The sequence below is a fragment of the Trematomus bernacchii genome, unplaced genomic scaffold (genome assembly GCF_902827165.1).
Source record: "Trematomus bernacchii unplaced genomic scaffold, fTreBer1.1, whole genome shotgun sequence".
NCBI classification, from domain to species: Eukaryota; Metazoa; Chordata; class Actinopteri; order Perciformes; family Nototheniidae; genus Trematomus; species Trematomus bernacchii.
In genome coordinates this window covers 8,932,507-8,956,328 of record NW_022987547.1, presented here as the reverse complement: position 1 = coordinate 8,956,328, position 23,822 = coordinate 8,932,507, and the positions used below count along the sequence as shown (strand labels likewise).

Here is a 23,822-nt window from a genome sequence, read left to right as displayed (position 1 = left end):
AATGTTTCTTTCTTGCTTTCCTCTCAGGTATTTTCAGTGCATGCCCAGGTATGGCCTGTTTGCTCCGACCCACAAGGTAATGCGTATCGGCTTCCCGTGCACCACACCCACCAAGGCTAAGAGCTCACGGAGGAAGTCCGCCCTGAAGAGAAGCCCCAGCGCCTCCTCCATCAGCTCGCTCAGCTCCGCCACCTCCTCCATCAGCGGCAAGCCCAGCAGAGCAGGACTGGTAAGACCACTCTGTGTAGTTAGTCCACACTACAGGGGTTTATGTGGACTGTTCATGCAACACATCCCAAAACCAAACTGTGAGTCAAAGTTATGTATGCATAGGTAGCAAACTCATCATTAATACTTTTTTATAACTTTACCAGTGTAATGCTAACTTGCTTAGTTTTGCCTATGTATGCAACACATTTGAAATAAACCTAATTTCTACAAGTAAGGCCAAGGGTTTTATTGTGTTTGTTGTCAGTGTATTTCAACAAATGTACTAGTTTGGTATTCTCATTAGTAATATGAGAAGTGTGACTGAAAATGGAAAATAACTAATGCTTGAATCTGATTTTAGTTTTAGTTTTTTGGAACTTAAACCTATTGGGTTATTTTATGATTTGCTACCTCCTAGACCTGTGACACAGTTTTCTTTTAACAGATAACATACAGCATTTTAAATCTTTTTCTTTGTCCCTTCAGCTGACAGAGACATCTGCTCGGTATGCTCGTAAGATCTCCAGCACTACAGCGCTGCAGGAGGCCCTGAAGGAGAAGCAGCAGCACATCGAACAGCTGCTGGCGGAGAGAGACATAGAGAGATTTGAGGTTGCGAAGGCCACGAGCCATGCAGGAGAAGTGCAGCAGGAGATGGTTCAGCTGAGGAAAGGACGGGATCAGGTCAGAAATATTAACACATGAAGGTTATCTGCAAGTCAAACAGAGTACAAGCAAATACTAATACTAAAAAAATCACTTGCATCTCTTATTTGTTTATTTTAAGAGACTATTGTTTTAAAAATCTAAAGCTAATTTCTAGTTTTCTGAAAGGAATATTTATGAATTGGCTTGACACGATTGTAAAGGGAAGGGGTTGTTACTACTCCTACTGTTACCACAACTGATATCTTGATAAAACTAAGTTAATTATTTGTAACATTATTAGAAATGCAAAAGACAAACTAAAAATATAATCTATACACTAGGACTTATGCAATAATTATTTAATGCACGTTTTTGGGCATTATTGAGCCATGGTCCCTAGTTAGGGGTTAAATTATTCATTAAACTATATATATAAAAAATACATTACAATAATCTTTTAACACTAAGGCAGGGGTGTCAAACTCAAATACACAGTGGGCCAAAATACAAAAATGGGTACTAGTCGAGGGCCTGACTGGTTCAATGTTTATTGCAAAACTTATTGAAATGGACTTATTGCACATATTAAACCTGGAACTAACAAAGCTTAAATGATTGCCTATAAAAACAACATTAAATAATCAGTTGCATTAATTTCTTATGGCTCTATCTGCAGCTTTTCCGGAGTCATTTCTTATGAGTACATTTTTCCACAGGCCAACAACAGCTTCAAAAAAACAATTTCCCTCAAAGAAAAAACCAAACATGCCCTGTTGTCCAAAGAAAAGAAGTGCAGAAGGAAACATCCATTGAAACTCAGTTTGCTGCTCTGTGATGCTAGTTCAAGCTAGATACTTGACATCTCATCTTGGGGGCAAGTTCATCAATGTTTGGGGTCAGGCTCTGAGCGGAGGAAACCCTCAGGATTAAGTGAAGGTGTGCGTGCAATATACCGGCGGGCCAGATCTAATAGTAATTAAAAATTATCCTGCGGGCCGAAATTAAATCCACCGCGGGCCTGATTTGGCCCCCGGGCCTTGAGTTTGACACATGTGCACTAAGGGAATGTTGAAAGAGCACATTTTACAGATCAATAGTGGTGCGAGACATTGCAATATTTACATTTGTGAACGGAGCTAAATTTTTCAGCGATTGCCATGGCCAACGTGAACTGTTCATTGAGTGTGCATTCACCAAGTCTGCTCATGCTGCTGGTCATTCTGTGTGTTTACAGTATGCAATGGAGATGGAGGACAAGTTGGATCAGCTGCGATCACTGGTGGAGGCAGCAGACCGAGACAAAGTGGAGCTGCTCAACCAGCTGGAGGAGGAGAAGAGGTGAGTCTGACCTGTAGCTGCATGGGATTCTGTTTATGGATAGGATTAAAGCCATTGTTTTGATGTATCACTGTATAATACAGTATGAACAGTTGGACGAAGTTTTATGGCTGTCCCTGTTTAACAGAAAAGTGGAAGATCTGCAGTTCAGCGTGGAGGAGGCCTGCATCACCAAAGGAGACCTGGAGGTAAGTTTTGGTTATATAACCTGCTTCTCAATTAAACATCTCTCACTCACTGCAGCTGTCTGTCTCTCACTTGTCAGGCGGATGTTATACCCCTGAAATTCATGTGTGAATTATTGACAAACTAGATGGAAAGTTTAATTGACATTTGACCACTTCCTCTTAGTTCTATAGAATATCAACGTTGAGCTCTCCTGTATACAAGTTTCTAATGAACACCTGAGTCTGATCTCTTTGGTTTTTACCTGCTATAGTCATAGTTAAGTGACTTTAAAATGCTAAACGGCTGCTTTGCATTCCTCTTCTGATGATTACATCAATCATGTGTCTCAGACTTTCCCTTTTCCTGAAATCTTTGAATCCTTCATTTGCTTTCTTGTTAAGACGCATCTTCCTTCCTGCTCTTTTTGATTTATTCATTCATGCTTAATCCACTCAGACTTTCCTCTGAGATTTCTTTCACCCCTCTGCTGCACTTACATGACCATCCTCTCCTTATCTTTTCATCTACTTGGATGTTCTTGAAAGCTCTCTTTGTGTTCCTATTCTTCAGTCTTTTTCCATGCTTTCATCTCCCCCGCTTGTCTGCATCTTCTTCACTCTTCAGAGGAAATAAGGGACTAAAGCGGTCTCCTTCAAGTACAGGAATACAAGTGCCAATAAAGTGAGAACTCTCAGAGTCAGAATGAAATGATTGGCTCATGATATTACTCCGAGCAGAATGAGCGAATAACAATCTTTGCCTTTGTTCACAACCGACTGATGTAATGCTGGAAACCATCAGTGCTTTCTTACTTACTGGCATTTCTCTTGTAAAGTCTTCTTTCTGTTTGTGGCACAGAGCTGGCATGTCAGTGTTGCATTGGTGTTTGTTCTCCTTCTCCTCCTGCTCTCTCTTACTAACAGACGCAGAACAGACTGGAGCATGCCCACATAAAGGAGCTCGAGCAGAGCCTGCTCTTTGAAAAGACCAAAGCTGAAAAACTCCAGAGGGATTTAGAGGACACCAGGGTAATGCTGGCAGTCCCCGTCCCACAGCAGGACGGGGTGCTGTGCTTTTCCCTCCACTGGGTTTAATAACCATGACAGAAAATATTGAAGGACAAACATTATGCAAATGTTCAGATTGATCACAAGCTGCTTACCTTGTTCACTATAAGCCCTGACATTGGGACATTGGCTTTTAACTTCTTCTAATAAACACTATGCATGGGTTCATGTACGTTTTTTTAAAAGGTCTTGAAATGACTGGACTTCGAAGATGGCGAACATCATTTTTCTTCATCAACAAAGCCCACGAGAAAAAAAACAACTACCATATATTAGTTTGTCTTTCTAAAATTCTCTACTATGTGAATTTCCCGCGTCCCAAAAGCCATTGCTTCCTACCGTAAAGTAAAACAAAATGGCTCGTTAATATATAGTGTTATTTGTAAGAGAATAAAAAGGCCAAATTCCGGGTTACTGTAGTTTATATAAAACAAACATAAAGAAATTGTGAATTTTTGTAGGACTTTTTGTAGAGACGGATTAATCCACAATTGGTAATATAGTGAGTGATAAGGGCAACAGTACGGCTAACTGCTGTGTTTTTATAATTATAAATTAAATATCTTTTGGTTTTTGATTGTCCTACAAACAAGTGATAATGTCGAGAAGACAAATTGATTGAACAAATAAGAAACTTTATTAAGTTTTAAGTAATTTGTATACAGTTTAATTCCAGATATTATCAGGTTTAAACTCATATTTGGATATTTTGCTTAACAACCTAGATCTTTGTACACTACTGCACTTCTCTTCTTTGCATCATGTCTTCTTTTCTCCATCTCCTGCTGCAGGTGGCCACGGTGTCTGAGCGCTCCAGGATCATGGAGCTGGAGAGGGAGGTGGCCGACCTGCAGCTCAGGCTCAGGGCGTCCCAGCAGAAGGAGGACGCTGCGTCTCTGTCCCAGCAGCAGATCAGCAGCCTCAAGGCTCAGTCTCAGGAGAAAAAGGTTGGGACCAGCTACATGTTGCTTTACGCTTGTAAAATTGATAATTCATCAGTGTATAGCAGGGGTCGGCAACCTTTTTGATATGAAGAAAAAAAATGTTATCAGCGTGCCGACGATCGTGAATTATCAACGGGGGGGGGGTTGAGGAGCTCGTGAACTGTCAACAGGAGGGCGGGGGGAGCCTCGCTGCGGGGAAGCAGTGTGTGGACCTGTCAGCGCAACTTACATGATGCCGAATTTAACAAACAAATTTAAATAATTGGTTTAAACGGCATAATAATAAGGACGAACGTCCGTTCTGTTATTCTCTAGAACACACATGTTATGATATTAGGGTCATGCAGAGTGAGATGAGATCGCTGTCCCTTTTAAGAGAGAGGGAGAGGGGTGTGGCGTGTGTGTGTGTGCGTGTGTGTGTGTGTGTGTGTGTGTGTGTGGATGGTAGAGCGAGAGTGAGCGAGCGTGTGTATGTTTCTGGAAGTGAAACGAGGCAGCAGAAAACAGAGGTCTGTGATGTATTTTGTGAAACAGAAGAACAGCTAAATAAATGCAACGGCCTCCCAAGAAGAGCTCGCCTCTCTCCAGTCATTTAAGCTAAAGTGGGTTATTGAACCTGAAGCTTGTTGCTTCTGCCCTGGGAGACGACAGAGAGTCGTCCCCCCTGTTTCCTCGACTACGGTCTGGGAGCCGACAGGAAAGTTCAACACACAGATGGCCAGTCCGCCCCTTTGTAGCATATTATTTTGATGAGAGATGAGCAGATCGCCACTGGGCTTTCAACTAAAGACACAGCCACTCAAAAACTGCGGCATTTGTACAGCTCCTTATGGGTACTGCAATTTGTGAAGTGCTTTCCTCTGTGGTGAAACGACCAGCACTGCACCACGGAGGAAAGCGGCAGAAAGTCGCCTGGAGTTAAAGAGAGCGGGGCTGCGTTGCGTGCATGGCTTCCTTCTGCAGGTAACGGGGAGACGCGCCCTGGCGGCGGTCTCGTTTAGGATCCGAAAATATAATGTTTATATTTTGCACATTTATTCCACTTATTCCTAGTGTGCCACTGGTTACGGTGCCGCGTGCCAATGGTGGCACGCGTGACAGGGGTTGCCAACCTCTGGTGTATAGGTTAATTGCATTACGTAAAGCTGGAAGAAGTGGTGTAATTCCTATTTACAACCCTCCTTTTAGCCCCTAATGTATATGTTCTATTTTATATTGGTTTGTTAAAGCTACTGTAATGATTAATAATTTATGGCTGTATTGAAATGTATAAATGCATACTGTTTGTTCGATATATAATGTGTGTTCCCAACAGATCAGCGAGCTGAGTGTGGACGTGGAGAGCAAACAGAAAGAGCTTCAGTCTGCACAGCAAGATAAGAGCTCACTGGAAGAGCAGCTCAGCAGCCTGGTGAGAAAGGAGGAACATCTGTACATTAATGTAAACAAGAAGAGGATGTAGAAGGAAAAAGTTAATCTCTGCTCGTCTTCCAATGATGTAAAGCTAAATATACAGACATTAATATGGCAAATGGACCTGTTGATTCCTCATCAGAGTCAAAAGAAAGGCTGCATCTCTGAGGCTAAAAGTCAACTTCCTTGTCCGTTGATTTGTTTAGAAGACGTGAACATTTATATAACATATCAAATGTTCTGTTATTGAATTGTAGAGCTAGTTATTTCTAGCATTTACATTTGACAAGCCTTTTTAACGTATTCATGGCTTAAATAATTAATCCGTCATCAGTTGTAAATAGTTTATGTTGTATTTCTTTATCAAAAAATCAATTTAATCATAAACTGTTAAGCTACAGAAGTGTTAAAGAAATGTTGTTCGGACTTCTTTAAGAATTTGATGATGTCATACATTTCACAGAAAAGTGCATGTGTTGGTATATATAAACACATTTCCTTCATCAGTGCACATCTGTGAGGGTCCAGTGTCTAACTATAGTTTTGCCTTATTTGTCTAATTCATGCTCCGTGAGGTGTTTTGCCCGTGGGCATCGTGAAAGTGGCCTCATTAAGAGAGGCATTTTCTCCACAAACATTGCATGTTTTCTTGGCCAAGTCATTATTAGCTCAAGGTACAAGAATGTAACTATGTACGCGATTAGTTCGTAATCACGCTGATGTTTCCCCGTTTCAGAGACAAAAGCTCGAAACAGCAGAGGAGGACAACAAGAGGACAGCGAAGATCATGCAAGGTAAACATATCAGATGTGTCACAACTGACTTTTTCCTGTGTGAAGACGGTTGTGAGAGGTTATGCTGTCCTTCTGTTTTCTGTCAGAACTGGAGCAGAGTGTGGAGCAGTCAAAGAAAGACCACCAGACGCTGAAAGAGAAGAGTCAGTGCAGAGAGAAAGAGCTGACAAAGGTACGCTTACACTCGTAGTCAATGGTTTAAAATAGCTTGTAATTGACATGAGTATTTGCATTTAAATCAACGTCATGCTTTTCTTTTACCTCTCAGAAGAAAGTATTTTACTTTTTACCCTACTACATATTTTGACCCCTTTAAAGTGGATCTTATAGAATATGATACATTCCTGTAGATGATGCTACCCAACAATATATAAAGGAGTTACCATTAGCACAACATTAAACATCTACTGCAGTGAAGTGCAACACACACATTGTTGCAACAGTAACATCAATACAAAAACTGCATTCATGATCATGCAAAACTGACGAGGAACGTTTTACTGCACAATGACTACTTTTCCTTTTTATACTTTTAGTACATTTTGCTTAATAGATTCATATACTGTTGCTTGGTTAAGGGTTTGAATGCAGGACTTTTAACAATATGTTAGTAATACATAGATCCTGGTACAGTATGCTTAAAAAACATCAGTGCTGAGTGACATCTTGACCTCATGTAACCAGTGTTGTTGTTGTGCTCACACACAAAGAGCCTGAATGTCACAGCTCACACGGCAGCTAACAGTCAGATAGCGCCGTATGTAGAGGATGAATCAGAGTGTGTAGACATTTGCTGATTCTCACCAAGATAGCTCACTCTGCTTCTGGCTTTCCACAGATCTCTACACAATATTTGTGATGATTTAGTTTGTGCTTAAAATATCTCAATTAAAAAAAAAGTTTGGGCTTTCCTTTTTATAATCCCTGTTATCTTGTGTGCTTTCATTCATTGTTAGTGATGCTCTCCCACTCTAAATCTGAATATGGCCACAGGCAGCTCTTTTTACGCTGTTAGAACATTACTAACACACACATGCACACGTTACTTACATTACATCATTCCCATTTGGACTTGATAAGTCGACGCACCAGTCTTGGCACTGCCTGAAAAGGAGTTAAGAGTAATATAAAGGACATGTGAAGAAAACAATTATTCGGAATAACAATGATGAAGGAAGTACTTTTTTCTCTTGTGTAATCCCCATGAAACTGATTACACTGAGTAATCCACATCCACATGTTGGGCAGTTTATTAGCAGGTACATACATTAAAGGGTAAAACAGAGTCTTTTACTGATTCAAGTGTTCGTAAAGATCAGTAGGTATTATAGTTTGCAGTTATAAGAGTGTTTTGTTGTCTTTCCCTAAAGTCAAAGCTCTTCGCTCTGGCTTCCTGGGAGTCGTTATTAATGGATGTAAAAAGAGAAACAGCTGAACGAGCTCCAGGCTGACTCAGATGAGGGCAGTCTTCCTTTTTTAGCCAGCATTTTAATGACCTCTTATCTCTCCGGTCTATTAAGAGATTTTTGAAGTGCTAATATCCGTTTTGACTAGAAAGGGATTTAGACTTTTGTGCCTTTTGTACATTTTTGGGAAAAAGAGAATCTGATGTTACTCTCTGATTTTAAGCTTTTCTGATTGATATGTATGTTTTCCAGGCTACTAAAAAGTCAGAGAGTTCAGCGCTGGCGCTTGAGCAGCTAACAGATGAAAACAAGACACTGGAGGCACAGGTAAATATCAGAAATATGTGTGGTAATATTCAGATACAGCAGAAAACTGTGAATACTTTCTGACACTGAAATCACTGTGTTTTCATTTTATAAGTTGTATTTTTATTCATTAGTTTTCCCTTTTTTTGGTCAATCTTTCCACTCTCACACAGCACATGTGTAGTTTATTACAATATAGGACAGACATTTAAGACATTTCTATTTCTTGATTCTCAGACTGACTTTTCAGGTGACTCGTTAAAAAAAAAAAAAAAGTATATAAAAGTCAGCAATAAAATTCTCCTTGCCCTCTGGACATTATAGCTTTACTGGCAAATGCACTTTTCTCTTAGCCCACGCTGTGCTTTAGCATGTTGAGGAATCCTAAGCTTTATGTACTGTATGCATGCATGAGGCTGCATGTTACTTTGTGTCCACTGCCCTGTGAGAGGAAGGACTTGCACATGCATAGGTTTAGCATTTGTAGCCTGCAGTGTTTTTATTATGTATTCACATCAGGATTCCCACACTGACCGCATGTGACTCTGAAAGTCCTAGTCATCACATCTAATAAGCCACGCATGAAATACTATGAGCCATCTCTCCCTGTCTCTATTGCCCCTATAAGTGTATCATTACACCCTCATCCGAGCGGTTTGACTGACGGTTGTCCAGCTGCAGCCGTGCTCTCAGACTGTGGCTCTCTGGTGCCCTCTTGCTTGCCTTTATTCACTCTGACTCCAGCTGTTTGCGAGCTCCAGATGTTTGATGTCATGACAGCGAGGGAAATTGAAATTGGAGATTAGAGACTGAACGTAAAAAAATGCTCCGTTTGGTTGCATCTATTTTAGTCCTCCTTTAACCCAAAATAAATGACACCATACCAACCCTTTTATACACTACTATCATCAGAAAGAATAGGAAAAAGTCATCCATTCCCCTTTAAATTGTTATTTTCAGCTCAGTCACTGTAAGGCATAATATAGAAATGGCATTAATAAAATAGTTTAAACTCACTTATAGCTGGAAAAATATAACCTTCTGTATTCGAAGGTTGAAATGAACAACATACAGTAAACGTTTTATGTACTTGCCTCTATGAGTCTGATAGGATCAGCATAACATGACCGTCTTAAAAAAAAAATGTATGTATGCTACAATAACGAAAACAGTAGTTTAGTCTTTGTAGGAAATCTAACACACAGTGTAAATTATTCTGCAGGAATGCTCTTACATCTGCTTCTTCTGCCCGCTCAGCCGTGTTGCTTTAAGTTGTGATGTAACTCTGGCAGTGTGTGTGTGTGTGTGTGTGTGTGTGTGTGTGTGTGTGTGTGTGTGTGTGTGTGTGTGTGTGTGTGTGTGTGTGTGTGTGTGTGTGTGTGTGTGTGTGTGTGTGTGTGTGTGTGTGTGTGTGTGTGTGTGTGTGTGTGTGTGTGTGTGTGTGTGTGTGTGTGTGTGTGTGTGTGTGTGTGTGTGTGTGGTGTGTGTGTGTGTGTGTGTGGTGTGTGTGTGTGTGTGTGTGTGTGTGTGTGTGTGTGTGTGTGTGTGTGTGTGTGTGTGTGTGTGTGTGTGTGTGTGTGTGTGTGTGTGTGTGTGTGTGTGTGTGTGTGTGTGTGTGTGTGTGTGTGTGTGTGTGTGTGTGTGTGTGTGTGTGTGTGTGTGTGTGTGTGTGTGACGAGGCCTGCTTGGACACAACATTGCTTTAGTTAATGAACGGTTGACTTCAGATCGGGCTCTTGTGTTGTGCTCACACACATCTGTTGGGTCCAGAGATGAAACTTTAAAAAGCGATTTATTGTTTCTGTTCTTATTTATTATGTTTTTTGTTTAAAAGCCTTCATAAGACAGCACCAGTAGATAGATTACAAGGAACATAACTGTTTCCAGCTTCAGTTATGTGTTTTTCCTGGTGTTCTTTGCCTTTTTATTGTAGTAAACTTAGGATGTTGGTATATTGAAGTAGACCAAGAGATGGACAAGAAATATCAACTTGAATATATTACACATACTGTACGACATGTAGTATTTAAAATCATATGACATACATCTGTCTGGTTAGCTTTCTTTTTGTTGGGTTTGCTTTTTAAGTTGTGGTTATTTGCTTGTTTTCTGTTTTATTTAGATTGACTTTCAGGGTGGATAGAGTATTATTGGGTTTTGAGGTATTGGTCTTCTAAAGAAACAATTTAAACACAGTGGTCATTTATTTGAACCAAAGCAATATTTGAAAGAATAACTGACAAATGAATGGCTGATGAAAACAATTGATAGTTTCAACCCCGATGAAATACTAGGGGTGTTGGCTTCCACCTGTTTGTCTTCTTTAAAAAAAAGATGTCCCCGAAATGAGCTGGCTCCAGCTTCTCAGTTGTGGTTATTTGCTGGTTTTCTCTGTCTTCTATGATCTTATACCGGATGTATTTGTAACTCCCTTAACCTTTTTGTTTGGCTTTTTAGCTTGTGTTAGATATGGGCATTTGCTAATTTACTTCATTTTAGGACCGTAAACGTATTACTTTTGGTCTTGAGGGGAAGATGGACAAAAAATAAAAACATGTCTTTTGTTTGTCTGTATTTATAATTGTGATTATTTGCTGGTTTCTCAGCCTTTTGGACCAAAAATAATTGTTTAAACACAATGATTGTAATGCAATTGATTAACATAGCGATTTTCTAGACATGTTATCGGCGATGAGGACAATTCATTGTGGGTTTTAGCCTACGTTACATCTTACAGATGTTGCAACACTAAACAACATGAATGCTTTCTTGTTTTGATCAGACCTTGTCATGTAGAGCAGTTTACACACAGCTGATTCTATCTGCTGTGATTCATGTAAAACACTGAATGAAAGGTGAATCTTTCAGAGGAGTGTGTACATATGGTGTTAGACAGTGAGGAAACAAGATTGTGAGCAGCAGAATGTTTGAGGGGGGGTGGGGGGGGGTCTGGGAGGAGCTTATTCTTGTGGGGCTTACATAATGGAAGTGCTCAGCTTCTTTAACCCGACTGAGAGAGAGAGCGAGGCTGCTGAGGCGACGCACGCTCCATTTCCCTCTCGCAGCCGTGCACGGCGGGGGATGAGAGCTGATGCTTTATTGATGCCCTGCTTGTTTTATTCTGTGCATGTGATGCTGTAGAGCGGGGTGACATCGCACCAACGCTGCTGTTGTTAGAAGGTTAACATAGGTTAAAATCAGAGGGGAGCTGTGCAGGTATGGACATAGCTGCTCTGCATCAGGGTTACTCCAATAACAACTTCTCACCTCACTACCAGGTAGGATGGCTGCTTTTCTTTGGCTTTTTAGCTCGGGATTCAAACCTGATCAGTGCAGCAGATTGTAGAGCATTTCAATCTTCTTCTTCTTGTTGTTTGCAGGAAAAGAGGCTGCTAATTCTGTCTCTAATTAGCTTTCATAAATGGTGGTTTTAATTGGTGTTGATTTCAGATTTCATGATGTAGCCTGTGCTTGTGATCAGAGTAGATATCCTGCATGTTTGTTTATAATTGTGTTAGTTTAGCACGCTCAGCTGACTATACACTTTGAAGGTCGAGATAAATATTGAAAAAGTCAGAAACGGATGTGCAAAGGCATCCAAAACACAGTTGTTGAAGATATGCAAAGAAGCACAGAAACATAATGCAGATGCTTAAAGTGGGAGTTGCAACACATTAGTTTTAGAAAAAAAAAATTTGTTTTAACCAGCTACTGCCAAGGTATTGATTTATCAGTCATACTTGGTCATTCATTATTGACTATTGCTATTTTGAAACTGCGAACATGGCGGCGCTGCACATGTCAGAAAAACAGTTAAGTGAGATGTGTTTTGTTTTTTTGGACTCCCAGATATCTGACTTAAATGAGAAACTGAAAGTGTGCATGAGGTGAAGTTGGAGGAACTGTCGTCTCTGGGGATTTTATTTTTAGTTTCACATGGACTGAACCCATTCTGCTCTCTTCTGACTCATCACATTTATCAAGGCGTTGGGTATTTAAAGAATTAACTGCAGCTTCACTCCTAATGACCCATCGTTTCTCTTGTGTAACTGCAGCTGCTTTTTAACCGAAGAGATGTTTTATTGTGAAGTGGTATTATGGTGTTTATGGTGTAAAGTAGCTGACACAATGAGTTCATTATTTGATCAGTATAGTAAGGATGTTTTTATTTTTTCCGGGCCATTTGTATCTTTTATCACAGTGAGTATAGAGAGAGAAACATTGTTTGTGCTACTAAACTTCGGGGTTACCAAAATAGACAACTATTTTGATAATATTGATGAATATATTTTTTAAGGAGAATGCCAAACATTAGCTGGTTCCATGTTTTGAAATGTGAAGATTTCCTGAATTTTGTCTGGATTTTAAGTTTTAAAAGGTTTGTGCTACTTCTCTGAGTCATAACTCAGTCAAACATGAACACACAGACATGAAACACAGTAATAGAATTGTGTGCGTTTCACTGATGTCCATCATAGATAAAGCATCCTTCAAATCATAAGAGAAAAAAAAGACGCTTGCCTTTGATCATTAAATGTTTTCTTCTGTGGCAAAGCGATCCAGTGATAGTTGTCCATAGGCCCACTGCAAACATAAAACGGCTGAGTTTTAATGATGCCACTTTGCCAAAATGTTATCAAATATAGGCTCAAAAAACACAGGGTGCAAAACCAAATAGGTGTATCTATTACAGTATCTCCCATTTTCTGAGGTCTTGCTCTCCTGGTGTCTTTCTGTTAGTCGTCATTTAGGATTCTCTTTAAAACACAAGCACGCTGCTCTTGACCTGATACACATTACAGGAAGAACAGACAGTGCCCCCAACCAGTAATGAAGCTTTAATTGTTGCCAGTGTGGGGGGAAATGACCCACATAAGTGCTCCTTACACTGCCCTCTTTATTTTATTATAGGTTATTTTATTCTGTTTGCTTTTTTCTGGCAGTAAGTTGTATTTAGATGTCCTATAGTTATGTTTTTTGCACTTTGTCTCAATGTTTTCAATGTTTTGTGTAAGGCACTTTGAATTGCCTTGTGGCTGTAGTGTGCTTTATAGATTAACTTCCCACCTCCCCTGGAAAAATAAATCCAGTCAGAATAAGGCTTAAGTGTAACAACATCTTAGCTGTGAATACATAATAAGCAAAAAAGGGAAAACTACCTCCCTTAAAGTTCTTTGTTGTTCTAACTTGGTGTGTTTATATTATTTATGAATCTTTTTTTTCGTTCCTGTTTCTTTTCAGCTTGAGGCTTTAAAACAGCAGAACTCCAAATACCAGGAGGAGCTGAGCCTGTCGAAGGAGCGGAGCAGCTCAGAAAACCAGAGAATCGGAGTCCTCTGCAAGGAAATGTGAGTACTCATGATAACTAATGTGTTTTTTCCTGGCATGTCTCCTGTAAAGGTGACCCCAGCCAGCCAGTTCATTAGAGTGCTGTGTGCTTAATCTGTCCGGAGGGTCTGCACTGATCATTAAAGATCCCGCCTGCATTTCTGGCTCTAATTCAGCACAAAGAAAGGACTGTGCAAATGCCTCGGTGTAATTACATTTTAGACATTTAAATACAAGCGTATATCAAAGTCAAATGTGTTATTAAAGTGGCTCCATCTGCAGCTCTCTGGAGAGATGCTCCCACTTGTAAACATGCTATAAATTGTTGTGTAAAGCCCATAATTAGCCAGAGGGTGCTATTATGTGATTATGGATATGATGGTGGAGTACAATGCACAATACACATGACTGTGAGAAATCCCTCTTGGGAGGAATTGCTTTCATATTTTTAAACCACAATTCCTCTCTATTAAAATGGTTGTTTACGATTAAGATTTCTACAAAGCACATATAATTTCTTCTTTTTACATTTCCCATATAATTTTTTTTTTAAATATGTCATATATAAATGTGGATGTACTTTTCCGTCAATAAGTTTGGCTAAAATCAGTCTGCTGTTGGTCACATTTTGGCCTTAGTCGTGGCTCAGAAAAGTATAATCCATCACAAAGTTTGGTCTCATTTTGAACTGAAGCAGCACGTATTTACTCTGTTACCAAATATGATCCACTTAAGTTAGGCATTATACAAGTTGAACAAATCAACATTTTTTGTTGTCTTCGCTGCCATCTTGACTGTAAGGGAGCCCGAATTATCACAAAATGCATTTGTTATATTACTTTATTTGTATCTTGTTCTTACTCTTGGAATTCATGTAAATGAATGAAAACAGATCCATGAAGTGGTTAAGAAAATGTAAAATGTGTTTTGCAAAATGGTTTGCTATTATGTGAAAGTACTAACTGGTCACATGAAAAACCACTGGTATGATCCATTTAAGACCTTCATGCATAGAGAAGGGCAAAACATGATGAAGCTAAATCTATTAACATGATTAATTTCATGGCTTCCACTGTGTTGGCATAGCAACAAATTCATAAAAATTACCAGCAGCGCTCTGACTGACCGCTCAGCTAAAACTGTTCTTGATGCCGGGTAAAAATACTGCATCTTTCATCAGCATGTTTTCACTTCCAAATGTTTGTGATGATCTCCAGCCCAAAGTCGAGGTCTATTTATAGACTTTGTGTGTGTGCGTGTGTTTTTGAGTCTTTACATCATTCTGACACACCTCCCCTGAGTCATCAGAGCCCAGAGCTGTGACGTCAGAGCTCCAGATGAATCTAATTGGCTGAATTATAGTCATCAATATGTAGCATCCTTCGGGAAGCGCAGCAGATGGAAATGTCAAGCAATATTATTGCAGAGAACCTGTGTTTATAATATCAATGCCTTTTCTTTTTTAAACCAAACATTCTGCATAAAGGTAAATCCTGTGAAACACTTCTGTGGATTTGTCACTGTTTAATTTCCTCCATTTCCATCCCGTCTCGTCTCAACAATGTGTTTCTCCATCCTTCCTCAGTCTGCTGCTCTTATGTAATCACTCCGTCGCGGCTCCTAGGACCGCCTGGCTCCAACATGGCCGCCACTTTCACTATGACATCAGTGTGTGGACTAAATGTGGCTTTTGTTTCTTCTAAGAGAGCAGCTGTGTGCACCACAGCTCTGATGGTCTTTGTTGAGGTCAAATCCTGATTGGTTTGTCTGTCAGTTTGGGTATATATATGAGAGTCCTCATTCATTAGTAAGGCTTATAAAACAGCCGCGCTAACAGCTCTGTGAGACTGTGCTTTGGTACAGCAGTGCTTTAAACTAACTGCTAACATCAGGATGCTATCATGCTCACAATGGCAATGTTTAACATTAAACCTGCTTAGCGTCAACATGTTAATGTTTTAGTTTCATTTTTTAGCTTGCTGACATTTACTATTTTGCAGTTAAGGCTGATCGGATAAGATAGTTTAGCAGGTATTTGGTCAAATAAAGTAGTGGACAAATATTAAATTGGACCAAAGTGGTCGACCGACCAAAAGTAATTAATGCAGCTTCAAGATCTCTTGTACTGTCTTCCACATGTTTTTGTCTAGAAATATAAGCTTTGATATAATTTCTCTCTGGAAAAACACAGAGCATAAGGTAATAAGAAATGAAATCAAAGATGATGCATGAAACAATTTGTCATGCATCAAATTGGAAAATCTTTGCCCCAGCTGCTTCACTCTCTGCTAAAACATTTATTTGTATCCTAATGGAGAATACTGATGACAGACATTGCAGTGACTTTTTATTTACAAGTATATGTAAGAAACCATATTTAGTAGTCCTATTTCCCTTCAACTCGTCCCATTAACTGTAATGGCCGATGTTGTTATACAGCAGGGACTGGTAGCCAAACATTTCACCCAGCTGGTGCTCAGACGCAGCTCTTAGTCACACAAAGCTTCTTCCTCTGAGACAAATCCTAAGAATGACCCACATGGAGCTAATTTCAATTTCTCCAGAAAATCATTTGGTTCCAGCATCCAAACATATCCAAGTTCATATATTCCCAGACAACACAGTGTGTGCATCTGTCTCTTGGGCTACATTTGGTCATATGCTGAGATTAAAGTGTCAGCTTTTTAATTCCCTGGTGGTGTTTTCACTCGTGGATGTGTGTGTACTGTATCACTACTGTATCTTATGCAGCAAGTATAAACCACTGTGGGTTTACAGCTGTCCAATCCGTTAAGATGTTAAAGTAGGACGATGTAATAGTGGAAATAAGCAGCTGATATAAAGACCAACAGATGGCTTTTTAGTCTGTGGATGGTATCAGTATAAGTGAGGGCCTTACAGTAGATTCACTTTCAACTCACAATGTTTGTAGTGCAAACATGTTCTGCTTTTATGAAGACGTAATTGACTTGAATACATTTTAAACTAGAGCCTTTATCCGTACGCTTGGTTTGCTTTGTGGCTATAATCAATATTTTCCTTTTAACAATGGATCAGAGGACTATGTGTCATAGGGCTCGATTGTAGTCACGAACCAAAAGAGAACTATCAAATGACTCAACAATGACAAACGACAACCTGTATATCTCTGAGCATTTAGCCGCTAAAGAACGGGATATAACCCTCAGGAGTTGGTAGAGACACCAAAGTGAGCTAAAAAAGAAAGTGAAGATTGGACTTGGAGGTGTTTAAACCCCAAATAAATGCTAATGTTGCTCTGTCTCTGCTGACTGGTTAGAACTTTACAGGGCATAATCAACTCTAAAATAAGCTCTTTTTGCACCAACATTTTTGAGCAGGTGAAGCCACAATGTATTTGAAGGTGCCAGTTTGTTAATGTGTGGGTGCATTAACAGGTGTGAACACATCTGGCCCCAGACCAGATGTAAGCATACAGCAGTGATGGTGACACAGATACCTTCCTTCAGTGCACACTTTAAACTCTCTTCCTCCTCTTCCCCCACAGTGAGGAGCTGAAGCTGGCCTCCCAGAAGTCTCAGCATCTTGAGGAGGTACAGACCTTTCTAATTATTTTATTATATAAACGACGTCCTTCTTCCTGTCATGGATCAGGGTTTCTTGAGTCAGAAACGGTGATTTGATTAATAGCTTTTGGCACAGCGAGGATTTACTTCCCACTGTGCGACCGAGCTCAGACGGGTTTAGCTTCTATTTAAATGCCTCGTGTGTGTGTTTCCCTCTCAGCGCAATGACGACCGCAACAGTCAGCAGGCAGACATGAAGACCAGGTAAGAGACTAGGAAATATGTTCCTAATAAATATGTATGTTTTATATTTCTGTCATGTTCTTCTAACACACGCTGATAGACTGTTTTATATGTTATTAGGAAATCCCTTGAGGTTGTACACACTTTAAACATGAAAGTGTGACATTGATGCTTCTTTAATTATTATGTACATGTTGTGATTTACTTGATGAACCTTAATTGATAGTCAATCCAGTGAATATGTAATGAACTGGTATACACTGGCTTATTAAAGGCGATTCCCTCATTTAGTCAGTTAATCAATTAATTATAACCCAATATAATGTCGTTTTATGCTGATTTTAAGGGTATATTATGTGATTGTGTTCATCAGAATATTAGGCCTGACAGACTTTTCCACTTCTGGTAGGAGAGTAAGATGTTTTAAATGTGTTCATTGTGTTTGTTTGGTCTTATTTTAGTCACTCTCTAAGTCTGGAAACAGAAAGTTTTTGTCTTCTCAGCTCAGTTATCAGAGGATGTAAACATCTTCAGAGCAGAGACTTCAGTTAACAGTGAATGTTTGATGAGGTGTAAATGATAGACAGGATGACAGTCGTAGGTGAAAGTGATCAGAGTAAGATCAGAGTAAGGAGAAGAGAGATGGAGAGCAGCTGACTGCTCTGTGGTGTCGGCTGTAGGGAAATGAAGAGGTGATGCAGAATAATTAGAGCAGAAATAATACATTTGGAGCGAGAGCGTGTTCTCAGGTGGAGGGGAAGAAGACAGGAGATGTGATTCATTGAAACGACCTGATTCACATCCAGTTTCATTTATCAAGAAGGCTGAAACAGAGATGGTGTCTCCTGGGTATCACCGGGGCAGGTGGTGTAAATACACGGCTGATGATTCATGGTTGTGAATGTATATTGAGTTCATGGTTTCTCGTTTTTTTTACTGTGTAGATGTGAAATCCAGCATCGTGTTTTACAACTGTATATATGCTGTAACCTTTACAGTTGGGTAAAGTTCATGGTTTACTAGGGCTTCACCAAATGTCCCTTCTTATATTAAAGCTTTGAAGTTTTTGAATGAAGCTTCAAATGTTATATTTTATGATATTTTCACAAATCTTCAATTTGATAAAGATTGTTCATCAGATCAAATAAAATGTTCTGGTCGTAAAAAATAAATGTATGATCCTATCAGACCGCCTTTTATACCAGGTGTGTGCCGCTCTTTGTCTGCTAAATGCTAACAAATAAGGATTTGAGCATAATATTTTTGTACATTTTGGAGATGATGATCTATCTTTATGCTATATATCTGTATAGTTTTAAGTAATTCGAATTGTTTGGATCACACAATCCTGAAAATGATGTTTAGTTTCAACAATAGAAAACTAAAGTATGCAAAGAGATTATAAAAAACAAAGATGACCTCAGTCTAAATATTGGTCTTTTTACAGAGAAACGGATGGTGAAATGAACTTCCAGAAAACCACTGGAGCCTTAATCTCAGACAAAGACCGGGAACTGGAAACTCTGAGGAACGAGGTATTCACACGTGACCTTTACAAATTCTTTAGAAACTTCACTCTTTTCTCAGCTCGATGAGGGTTTCATATTTTTCTGTGTTGCTGCAGATCGCCGTACTTCGAGGAGAAAACGCCATGGCCAAGACGCTGCATTCGGCCGTGGAGACGCTGGAGAGAGACAAAGCTCAGCTGCAGAGCCGAGTCCACAGTCTGGAGCAAAGGCTCATGGGATCACAGGCCTCAGAGGGAGAAGACTGGGAGGCTCCACCCTCAGGTGAGGAGAGGAGGATAAAACATGAACTCTGTTCTGGTGAGGATATTTTAGTTTTTGTCAACCTGTTTTCTGATGCTCCTGCAGGCGACGCAGCACTGGAGCAGCTGAGGGAGGAGAAGGAGTTCGCCGAGGGGCAGGTAAGACTGTCAGGACGAAAAGAAATTCTTACAAAGGTGGGATTTTTAAAGGGTTTGAAAGGCCAAACAAAGACAGATGGAGAAGATAACAAAAATGTATGTTCTCAGCTTTTATCTGTGCCCACTTGAAGGTGATCTGTGTCTCGCTTCGTCTCCCATCAGATAAACTTCCTGAACAGTGTGATCGTGGATCTGCAGCGGAAGAACGAGGAGCTGAAGATCAAACTGAAGAAGCTCGCTCTGGCTGAGTTCAACGGCAACGACGACACTGATAAGTAAGGGATATATCAATTATATCAAATGAAGCTTCTCTGTGTTCTTATGTTATTGCAAACTTGCTACAATCATAACAAGTCATTGAGAAAGTGATTGGCTGATTAAAGAAAATGAAAAAAAGTCATAAGCAGAAGCCTTACCTCCCTAACCACACTTTGCTTAAATGAAAGGTTTGATGTTTTGGGAACAATATTTATTTACTTTCGATGAGAAAATTGATACCACTCATGTCTGTCTGTTAAACATGAAGTTACAGCCAGGCAAAGTTAGCTTAGCTTAGCGTAAAGGCTGGAAACAAGGACAGACAGTGGTTTTGTCCTACAAAATATGCATACAAGCACCCCTAAAGTTAATTATGTAACCCATTAAAGGCTTTATGTGCAGAAATATTGTGATTTTTACACTTTTGATTTCCTTTCAAGTCATTAAACAAACATCTGAACCCTGGTTACTGTAGTTTTTTATCAAACAAACGGGAAATATTGTATTTCTTGGGGACTATTTCTATCTGCGGATGAATCCATATTTGGTACTCTTTGTTACGGAGGGATGGTGTACTATATGTGGGATTGAGTTCAAATAAACTACATTGTGTGTGTTCATGCTACTGAAGTATGTACAGGTCATCCAGTGAAACAGTGTGGCTATGATGGAAGGAGAGGAAGAAGATAAATCATACACATGACTCTTTTCTCTGCCGCAGGTTTGATGACGGTGAGTCAAAGCGGGAAAAGAAGGCGACTCCGCGTCTGTTCTGCGATATCTGCGACTCCTTTGACCTCCACGACACGGAGGACTGCCCCACCCAGGCCCAGAGCCCCGACTCGTTGCCCCACACCACCTACCGAGGCAACCCGGCCGACGAGAGGCCGTACTGCGACTTCTGCGAGGCCTTCGGACACGCCACCGAGTCCTGCAACGATGATCAGACCTTCTAGTAGCTCCAACAGATATTTACCGGCATTTAAATTCCTTCCTTTTCCTCCTAAACTCACCTTTTCATCCTCCTGCTTAATTCCCGTCAGATCTTTTCCATATTGTATTTTTCTACTGTATTTATGCATATCACTGGTAGCCACTGTCCTGCTCTGAATCTCTACTCTGCAGCTTTTCTCTGAAGATAAACTGTAATGCACAACGCTCGTCCAAATATGCTGCGCAATATTGATGTTTCTAACAAAAAGGAATCCGTCCTCTGCACTCAACGTTTTTATCGTGCTGTTTTGCATTTAAATTTGTTTCTAAAAGTGTTGTTTTTTAGGCTTTATTTGATATTTAGCAGAAAATGATGCAACTTGATTAAGCACAGTTTAAATAAGGGAACACGAAGCACCTCTACATTACTGTCTTAAGTAACACATTCCTCAAGTCTATACGGCTGCAAAAATCAGACAGATACTGCCATGTTTAACTTTTTACTAATTTTATAATATTTACTAATATTTTTGCAAAGTGCTTCTTCCAGCATATCCACCTAAAACAAAATATAAGGTCCAGGAAAAATATAATCTAACATTCTAAAGAAATGAGGCATAATGTTCTGAGAAAAAAGCAGAATTATACACTAAGTCATCAAATCTAATCCCATTAATTATTTGAAAAAAATTGTTATTTCCAAATATTTTCCGACAAATTATTAAAGCTTTATACTCAAAAGATTTTGAATAGACACCTGTCTTATTGTTTAAATATTATGACTGTATAATATAACTGATTGTGGCTTTTTCTTTATTTGATATTCTTTTGTATTTTTAGTGGCCCTATTACTCAGTCATTATCAACCTAAATATTCATCTATGTAAAACCTCTAATACTTTGAGTAAATGTCAGTCTTGACGTTGGAAATTGTAGCTTCCAAGGTTTCTCAGTGAACGCCATGAGATGCAAACAAAGACAACAAACTAATTAAGTACACCTTGACTTAAAGGGACAGATTTTACACATGAAGGTCAGTTTACTCGTTTACATTTTGTATGAAGTCACAGATTTATGTTTGGACAAAACCATCTCACTATTAATATCTTCATCAGCCTGCACCAGGAATTTTGGGTGTTAAAGTAAAATAAATTCAAAGCACTTTAAGGACGTCTGGTCTATAATGGTGTAGATTTTGAGTTTTAAAGTTCATCTACATGTGCATACACAAAATGAACCACTTGATTAGATAGATTGGTTTTGTCTCTGTTTGTGTTGTCTCATTTCCACAGATACTCATTCAGGTTAATATTCTCGATTAATGCCACTGAGAGCTCCAGAGGTTTCGTTGATGATGACGTTGTTGCATTTTGTTATTTATTGTCTGATGTTTGGCTAACCAGTGACATTCCTACAGGGACATAAGCTAGCACTGATTCAAGTGTAAAGTCTGAACTAGGACCACTAGGCGGGCTTCTGAAATGCAAACGCCTCATGTTACAGAATGAAAACTAACCAGATAAAACTATAGAAGCCTCTACACTAACTTCGTTTTTTTGCACTGTCCACTTTAAAGATTCAGCCGAAACAAACAGCGCTTTCACTTTGATTCTAAACAAAAGTGAATTTATTTTAAGAGTCAGTACAGATTATTCTGTCCCATTTCATACTGCCCTCTTTTAACTGGTTTGACATCTTTTGGAAATACACCTATTTGCTTTCTGGTGGAGAGTTAGATGGGATGATCGACACTACTCTGTCTGTATGACAAATATGAACCAAGTTAAGGCAGGTTAGCTTAGCTTAGCACAAAGTGTGTAAACGTTTTTTAGACACTGGTTTTTCTACAGGTTAACTAATCAAGATGTTAAAATGAGAGGTGCTGAAAGGCAGATGTAGTCTTATACTGTATTTACAGGGTAACTGCAACAATGTGACACCTAAAGTCTGTATCGAGGTGTTGGGGAGTAAAGAAAAGTACTGAAAAGCTTCTAGTGTCTCCAGGTAAAAAACAGTTTTCCCACAGAATGGTGTTCCCATAAATCTAAACTGCATTTTTAGTACATTTTGAGGAAATGATATTGCCTCCCTGATTATGGTCGCAGTTTTAAACATGAGGTTAAAGTTGTAAATGGGAAGAAAACAAAACAACAGACTTAATTAACAACCAGATATTTAAATGTTCCTCGCCGTTCCTTGTATGAATTAATACTAAGCAGCATTCTTTTTAACACGGGTCAACATGTCACATGAATCTGTTAGTTGGTAGTCTGGTTGCATTGTGGGTAATGTAGGTGCCAAGTTTTTAGGAGGAAGAGGAATATTTTATTTTGAGAAAAATGAAAGCTGGTTCTGCTGCAGCTTATTTTAATCTTTCTGTATTTACAGTCCATCCTCGGTCTGATAAGTGCAATAATACGGTATATCTGTAGATAACTCCTTTCATAGACAGATATTAAAGTTGTATCAATCATTTCAACTACCTAAGAAAGTGAACATATTTCCCAGAAAATGTCAAACTATTATTTTTAAATTTAGCCTGTGTAGCGACTTGTATTTGACTCCTCTTGTTCTTAAGCACAATATTTGGATCATATTGAATCTTCCCGTGTAACAGTGTATTTTAATACATGTGACTAACCTTTGTAAATACTAATCAGAGGTGTCCTTCTGATAAATGTGTACACAGTGCCATGAGACAAAAGAAAGCTTTTATGTGTACGACATTTTATTTTTCTGCCCTGTTGTATAATGCGAGAGAAAAACAACATTTGTATAGACTTTAAAACATTGTGTACTTTATAAGTGATGCGTCTAATTATTATTATTATTATTATTATTAGTGTAATGTTTTATATATGTAACTATTTCAGGCACTATCTAGAAATGGTTTGGAAACTATTTTACAGATGTTGACGTGGTGTAAGATGTCACTGTTTTCTATGTTCTGTATACTCCTGAGCAGTCCAATAGAAAAACTTTAAAAACAAGCTCGTGCTCATGTGGTTTTTTCACTCTAGCAGAAAACACTCTCAGATCTTTTTAAAGCAGTATTGGCACAATGTAGAATAACTACAAGTAAAAGTCCTGCATTTATATATTTGTTAAGTTAAAAGCACATTTATTTGAAGTTCTTTGTATCAAAAGTCCTGAAAATGATTGTGTGAGATGCAACAGTTGTACAGGATGGATACGTTTCAAAGATGTGTTAGATTTAGGTCAATCAATTATTTAAACCTTTATAATAAAGAAATATATATACATAATACTTAAACTAGTGCTACCAATGGTCTA

General features: G+C 39.1%; 1 protein-coding gene across 3 annotated transcripts in view; it reads left to right on the top strand.

Annotated features, from left to right (window-relative positions):
• Nucleotides 1–23,518, top strand: part of clip1b (CAP-GLY domain containing linker protein 1b) — a 30,417-nt gene extending 6,899 nt beyond the window's left edge. The window contains exons 6-23 of one of the 3 annotated variants that reach the window (XM_034123056.1): nucleotides 28–229; nucleotides 697–894; nucleotides 2,093–2,196; nucleotides 2,324–2,384; nucleotides 3,288–3,392; nucleotides 4,223–4,378; nucleotides 5,691–5,786; nucleotides 6,525–6,582; nucleotides 6,669–6,754; nucleotides 8,241–8,315; nucleotides 13,536–13,642; nucleotides 17,149–17,194; nucleotides 17,388–17,431; nucleotides 18,858–18,945; nucleotides 19,035–19,200; nucleotides 19,285–19,337; nucleotides 19,500–19,612; nucleotides 20,317–23,518. In XM_034123056.1, coding sequence (XP_033978947.1) covers nucleotides 28–229; nucleotides 697–894; nucleotides 2,093–2,196; nucleotides 2,324–2,384; nucleotides 3,288–3,392; nucleotides 4,223–4,378; nucleotides 5,691–5,786; nucleotides 6,525–6,582; nucleotides 6,669–6,754; nucleotides 8,241–8,315; nucleotides 13,536–13,642; nucleotides 17,149–17,194; nucleotides 17,388–17,431; nucleotides 18,858–18,945; nucleotides 19,035–19,200; nucleotides 19,285–19,337; nucleotides 19,500–19,612; nucleotides 20,317–20,551 — 1,993 coding nt within the window. In that variant the 3' untranslated portion in view covers nucleotides 20,552–23,518. Of the gene's footprint in view, nucleotides 1–27; nucleotides 230–696; nucleotides 895–2,092; nucleotides 2,197–2,323; nucleotides 2,385–3,287; nucleotides 3,393–4,222; nucleotides 4,379–5,690; nucleotides 5,787–6,524; nucleotides 6,583–6,668; nucleotides 6,755–8,240; nucleotides 8,316–13,535; nucleotides 13,643–17,148; nucleotides 17,195–17,387; nucleotides 17,432–18,857; nucleotides 18,946–19,034; nucleotides 19,201–19,284; nucleotides 19,374–19,499; nucleotides 19,613–20,316 lie in introns of all 3 variants that reach the window. The other 2 variants (XM_034123055.1, XM_034123057.1) reach the window with 2 other exon arrangements.
• Nucleotides 23,519–23,822: the final 304 nt, after the last annotated feature.